Genomic DNA, 6,610 nt, shown 5'->3' on the forward strand with positions numbered 1-6,610 from the left:
ATTTATTTAACGACATGAAAAAGTCCATCAATCATTCCCTGTAGTGGCATAGTATTTTAATAAAGAAGTGAAGTACGTCTAGTTCTTTGCTTTTATTCCGTTCTTAATTTCTTGCTGTCTTCTCAATGTAGTGGAGAAAAGCTGTTCGCAACCTCTTAAAGATCATTGCTCTCATTTCCCTTCATTATATGTGTTACACAGATAACCGACACTTATAGAAGCCTCACATAGGAAGACCGAGACTTTTCCAGACGTCCATGACTTCCGGGTTCCCCGCGGTCTTCTCCGCTATTCTAGCTTTCATATGCTTCACTTGTTCCGCCGAAAAATGGCTATTCCAATCTCCGACAATAGCTTTACGGACAAAACTGCTTGCGCGGTGCATTTCCGTCTTGTAAGCCGGGTTATGCCGGTGCACCTCCATAGAATTTATTCGCCTCTCCCGGGGCAAATCTAGCGCTTTCCGGACCCACACATGCGTCGGATCCGTGAAGACAGCCTTCATGTTTTTAGAGGAGCACGAGTCCAGTACCTTGTTCAGAAGAGCTTCGCTTTTCCTCAGAGCACTCCCATACTCCTCTCCCAGGAAATCAGCTATCTGTAAAACCCAGTAGGTCGTGTCTTTTTTCAGGTTCTCGTAGGTCAAAAACAGCACGTTAGGGTCATTGCGGTGTGGGTACCAGGAGAGAAGATGATCGAAGTAATCCCCGTATAACACTTTACCAGACAAGAAGAGATTCAGAAATCTCTCGAAGGACACGTCCTGCCAGTCCTTAGGAGTGAAGTGCTTAATAAAATGGTAATAGGACACGCAGCAGTCATAAGGGTTTCTGGCTACGTAGATGTACTTGGCCCGAGTAGAGTGCTTTCGCTTGTCGAAAGGAAGATGAGATATGAAGGCTCCTGGTCTGGGCATCTGTCGAACAGCGTCAACTCCCATAAGATCTATGAATGGCGAGGACAACATAAAGTCTAGCGTTGTCTTGGCCGGATTCCCGCTGGTGAAGATGCTGGAGACAATATACTGTGTCCATGTTGTACCAGATTTTGGATAGCTGGCGATGATGACGTCATTGTCTTGTGGTTCGTAGTTCATAGCATCGCGCACGATGCTTTCATCAAAGCACTTGAAGAACGGTAGGCCTTCGATGCTCACGTAAGCTTCTGGATCCATGATCTTCTTTCTTCTATGTCTCTGGAACCAGAGCAGAAGATTTGTGAATGCAGATGTCCAGGATTGTTGCTCTAGACAAATTGGAAATATCATCACCAGCTGTCAGGAAGGTTTGAGACCGTCTTATCAAAATCTATAGATGGATCGCAGGACTTAGGTGCTTTGTAAAGGTATTTAGAATGATCAGTTTTAGGTACTGAAGGAGTCAGTGTATAATGAATTGCAAAGTTAACAGCTTCGGATTAGTTTGACCACTAGCTTCCCTGAATTTGCACAAAACTCGCAAAGCACCCGATCGTCGTTGAATGTTGCCTCCGTCCTCATAACACCACCACGGCTGAGATTCGGTCTAGTGACACTGGGACGAGCCGCTGAACGCGAGGACCAATGATCCATGGAGTAGGGTGTTGTTTCTTTGCCTAAATGACATCAATAATTTGTACAATGTGCTATGTAGTGTATAAGAGGACTGGCACACTTGGGCTCCGGTACTCTACCTTTTAAACCTTCGTTTTCCGGTAGTTGACAATGAAGCCCAATGAATGTTGTTAAGGCTCCAAATTAGAAGATTTGGTAGCAGGACCGAGACATATTAACTACAGGAAAAAATACGAACCGCACAGAACGACAGAACACAGGGTAGAGTTGGAGTTGTTGTAAATTTAGCGTGCCTCCTTTCGTATAGTTTGGTGTGTGTCCTTTTTTGCGCTATTTATTACGTTTAGAAATATGAATGCATCGGGATTTTTTTCAACCTAAAATCACTATTGCGAATGTTCACCCTGCCGCAACGGAAACACTTTCCCGCAAACTATTTTCTTTGCCGATACAACGATAGCAGGGATGGAACGAAGTTGTGGGGACGCATTTTTCGATATATTGCCATTGAAATGTGGAGAAGAGGTGATGTTTATAAGAACTGGTTGTGTTTGGTTTGGCTACCAATTCCTTGGATATCGTATTTATGACTGCGTGCCGGCTTGGAACAAGCCTTAGCAAGTAGCCACAAATTTGGGCACACCTATGGCTGAGACATGCGGACAGTGGTTTTTAAAGGAATGTAGGACTTTGATTATGAACTTCCCATATTATCTACAAGGACAGATGCTAAGGAATGTGCAAGAGTATAAATACCTAGGTATCATAATTTCATCAGACTTAAAATGGAACAAACAGGTAACATATATCGCTAATAAAGCAATGGCAGCTCTCTACTCGCTCAAGCGCTCGCTTAGATCTGCATCAGTCGATACTAAGCGCCTAGCATACACGTCACTTGTCCGCTTTATACTGGAGTATGGAATAATATGTTGGTTCCCCTTCCGCAAAGAGAACATAATAAAACTGGAGCGTGTTCAAAGGAAAGCGGTTAGATTCATTTTTAACAAGTATCGCCGTCATGACTCACCTATAGAACTATTAAGGCAAGCCAACCTTCCTACCATACAAAGTCCAGCCAGACTACTGCGCCTCAAGTTTCTTTTCCTTCTTTTTAATGGCTGCATGAAAATCGATACAAGTAAGTACTTACTGGAATCAAATACACGTAGCACCAGAACAAAACATGCTAAACATTTAACTGAACACAGATTCCACAACGACATATTCCGATACTCATTTTTCCCACAAGCGATCCGTGAGTGGAACAGCTTGGCTAGCGATGCTGTCAATTGCGCATCACTCGAAACTTTCAACCCTTACATATCAAGCAATGCTGTATAGTTTAGACCGGGACGCATGCGCGCTATGTTGCTTCTTGACTTCGTTGTCTGTTTGTTTGTTTGATATTTCTCAAAAGATGATGCGTCTTATCATTTGCTTCTTGAATATGTACTCACTTTTTAGGTTTTTGTCTGTTTTCGTGTGCTAAATATTCTAACCTATCATTTACTCCTCTTTATTGCAATTTTTAGCGTTTGTATAAACCAAGATAGAATGCATATCTACTGCCCCATCAGTTCAAATTGCTTATGACCGTGCCTATTTGAAGTTTGTTGCTTTCAATGTGTAATGTGTCCCTTTCCTGCAACGGCCTCAAATGTGGGGCTAGCAGTATGTTCAAATAAATAAATAAATAAATGCGAAAAGCTGGCTAATAATCACAGTATTGTTATCATAGTTTACAGGTTCACGCATTTCCGTGTGCATAATGTTTATTCCAGATGACCTGCTCCGTTCCGTTACAACATTTCTGTTCCAGAACTCTTTCCCAAAGCCGACATCCTCTTAGCGCATTTTAAACGCGTGATAAAGTTTATAACCTTTATTGGGAGGCCTCTCCGACCCTTTGTTCATCAGTAAAGAGCGCAGTTTTGTCATTGTCAGTGTAGAGTTGCCTACGTGTCATGAATCACGGGAGAAATTCATATTCACGAAAAGGGACGTTCTAAAGCTAAAAACAGTTTCACGGGAAATAGGTTTCGTAATTGCCTACACTAGGTCATTTTTGTTTTCTCGAGTACAAAAGATCGGACGGTAACAGTTACTTGAATTAAAATATCTTCCCGATATGTATAATGCTTGCCTCCCAAGTCCTAATGGTTTCCTTTCTCGGTGAATGGTTTTTTTAGAATAAATAAACCTGGCAAGTGGTGAAGAACTCGTTCATATTGTGTACCTCCGAACATACCAGAACTTTAAGTTATTTGTTCCCTGGCTGCAACAGGCAAAGAAATTATAAAGATATAAAAGCTCGAACAATCAATAACAAACCGTCGCATTATACATTACCTCTGGCGGATGTTTGTTGAGATGTCTACAAATGGCATTTGTAGACCATTTTCTTTGGTTAGGGCTATCCATAGCACTCTAATGGAGTAATTTTTGTCGCAAGTAGATGCTTAAAAATCTGTAAAAGCTCCAATCTAATTGGTAATTGTTGTTTTCTGCATCTGTCTTTCCCCGTCCTAGCACACAAGTATGTCTGGAAGAGATTCTAGGTATGGCTTTATTTATACATGGCGTGAGAACAGTTGAATACCTTTGAATCGTCCGTTTTTGTGCACGGCACATTAACTTTAAGGCCTCCCATTTTGTGCGCTTGACTGTTACAGGCTTGTACAGCCATCATCACTAAGTGTGTAGCGCAGCTCTAATCTGTCGAGTGCAGATAATTTGCGGCCGCAGCGACAGCATATAAGGCCAATCGGAGTGCATTTCATGTAATGGCTCAGATACTATCCCAACCAGCACAGATAATCGGCCCGATATTGCAAATCGATGGTTTCAGTCTGGCCCTTTGAAGGACCGACCTGCGCTGCGTGGGATATTTATCTTACAAAGCAATGCTATATTAATAGGCGAAATTGCTGTTCCAAAAAACATGTATATAGCGTAGAGGAAGATCATCAACGTACCGTGTGCGCCAATCTGTTGATGTTGATTGCTCAGATTCAGTGGATCAACAGGAGAAGCCCCGCAAGCATTTGCCAGTCTCGGCTACCAGTATGGATGAAATGCAGTCCGTGCTGTCCATTTATCCCAGATGAATGAGAGCGTTCATATCTCTTAAAGCCGCTCGTACAGCTGGAGAAAGCCAAAAAAAAACAAAGAATTAATAATGCAGAAGCAGTGAATGCGTAGTACAGGAGAAAGGGTGAGGAGGTCGGTGTCCGGTGTTCCGCTCCTGCCCCTGTCCCTGCCTCTTCACTACGTATAAACGCATCCACAGCTGACAGGTGACAGTACCATGGAAGCTGTAGTTAATTATGAAAGCTGCAGCTGCAAGTACTGCTCTTCCTATGCATACAAGCCTATTCTGTACCGTGTGTGCAACGCCATGATTCAGTCCAGGTGTGGTGACTTCAGTGCATCCTCATAAAGTGCATGCAAATGCTTCTTGAACAACGCTGATACCAAGGCCAACTTAATGTAGAGTCGGTGGCAAAAGTCTCTAGACCACGCGTCGCGTATACGAACGCAATAGCTCTGTTACTATCCGGAGGCCTGACACCACACGGTAGATGTCGCGATAATAAAGAACAGGGTATCTTTGGGGAGCATCAAGTAGGCAGTGCCGAGCGGTATTTGGAAAAGAATAACGGCGCCAACGGTAACCTCTGGAACTGCGGTTGTAGGCCTAAGGAATGCTAATGCGTTTCTGTTTTTCAACTTTAATAAAAAGTACGTGAAGAATTTAGCTATACTGTTGATCCATGCCTACTTATCAGCGTATTGGTGATCGTGCACGAAGGAGCCAAACTTACTACAGTTGTGATTTTCTAGAAACTTTGTTGATATATTGGCAGATCAGGACCATTTTTTAAAACTAAATAAATAGCAGTTAGAGAGAGACAGTCAGGGCTACTTGTGTTTAAAACATATAAAAACTTAGCCACCATATCTAAAACCATCTCAAGCCAGAGCAAGCGAAAGATCGCTTAAAGATAACGTACAGTAATCAAAAAACAGATCTCGCAATTTACGGAGATCTAAGCTGGACCTTACGCGTATTCTGTGCCTTTTGATACACATCCTCTTCTCAAAATCACTCACTTAACGGTTCGGTGCAGGAATTTTTTCGTAAAGTTAAGGTTTTTAACAAAGCTGTGCAGGTTTCCCTTGTATTCGTGTGAACGCTCATGAGTAAAAGCTAATTACCTATGCTCTATAGGCTCACTTATTTCCATTCTCGTAACCTACCCTCGTAAAAGAAAAACATAGTACGCATTGAACAATGCAGTGCTCAGAGAAACTAATATAGCGGAACTCACTCAAACCCCGGCGGTCACGACAGGAGGCAGCAGAACCACAAGGAATGCTAGCAATAGAAACTGAATGTTCGCTTGCGAACTCCCTTTTCCAGCTGGATAAGCGCAGCTTTTATCTCAGTTTCATCGAGCCAGCTCCAGAAGAGGCAGGAAATGGTAAAGTAAAGAAGGTAAAGTGGAAAGAGTATAAAAACACATCGGGTTCTAAAAAAAAAAACAACCAGATCAAATTCACAGTACTTGACCTCCACACCTAGATCAGGTTCACAGTACTTGACCTTCACACCGAGGTAGAGGGTAGAATGAAACAAATAAAAAGCGACGGTTCAATTCCTAGTACAGACCAGAAGCGCTGCCTGCATATGTTTGGATCGTTCCTCCATAAACGAGGCAGTTAAAAAGCTAGAGTCTCGTAGCGATATATCCTGCCGCCTCTACGTATTCTCTTCACACGCACGGCTAGAGGATGCTCTCATCCGGTTTTTGATCTCACGTGCCAACGATGACACATACATTGCTGCGATGTCAAGCCTTCATGACTGATGATGATTGTGAGTTTTTATGGCGCAAGGGCATCTGAAGCCAAAGAGCGCCATGCACAAGGTTATTTTTTCTACTCAAGGTAAGGTCAAAGACCTATTTCCTAAGCATTTCACCCTTAACAAGTCGAGCACCAGACCAGGGGAAAATTTGTATTCATTGTATCACCGGTGTGGGTACCCGGCGG

The 6,610-nt window shown here is 42.8% G+C and overlaps 1 protein-coding gene across 1 annotated transcript; it reads right to left on the reverse strand.

The window, feature by feature from the left end:
- Positions 1-212: 212 nt before the first annotated feature.
- Positions 213-1,189, reverse strand: LOC149332057 (amine sulfotransferase-like). The gene has a single exon (XM_089555679.1). The coding sequence runs from the start codon at positions 1,172-1,174 to the stop codon at positions 224-226; it is 951 nt and encodes a 316-aa protein (XP_089411805.1). The 5' UTR covers positions 1,175-1,189; the 3' UTR covers positions 213-223.
- Between the last annotated feature and the right edge of the window lie 5,421 nt (positions 1,190-6,610).

The sequence above is a fragment of the Amblyomma mixtum genome, chromosome 8 (genome assembly GCF_055824585.1).
Source record: "Amblyomma mixtum isolate Tamu chromosome 8, ASM5582458v1, whole genome shotgun sequence".
NCBI classification, from domain to species: Eukaryota; Metazoa; Arthropoda; class Arachnida; order Ixodida; family Ixodidae; genus Amblyomma; species Amblyomma mixtum.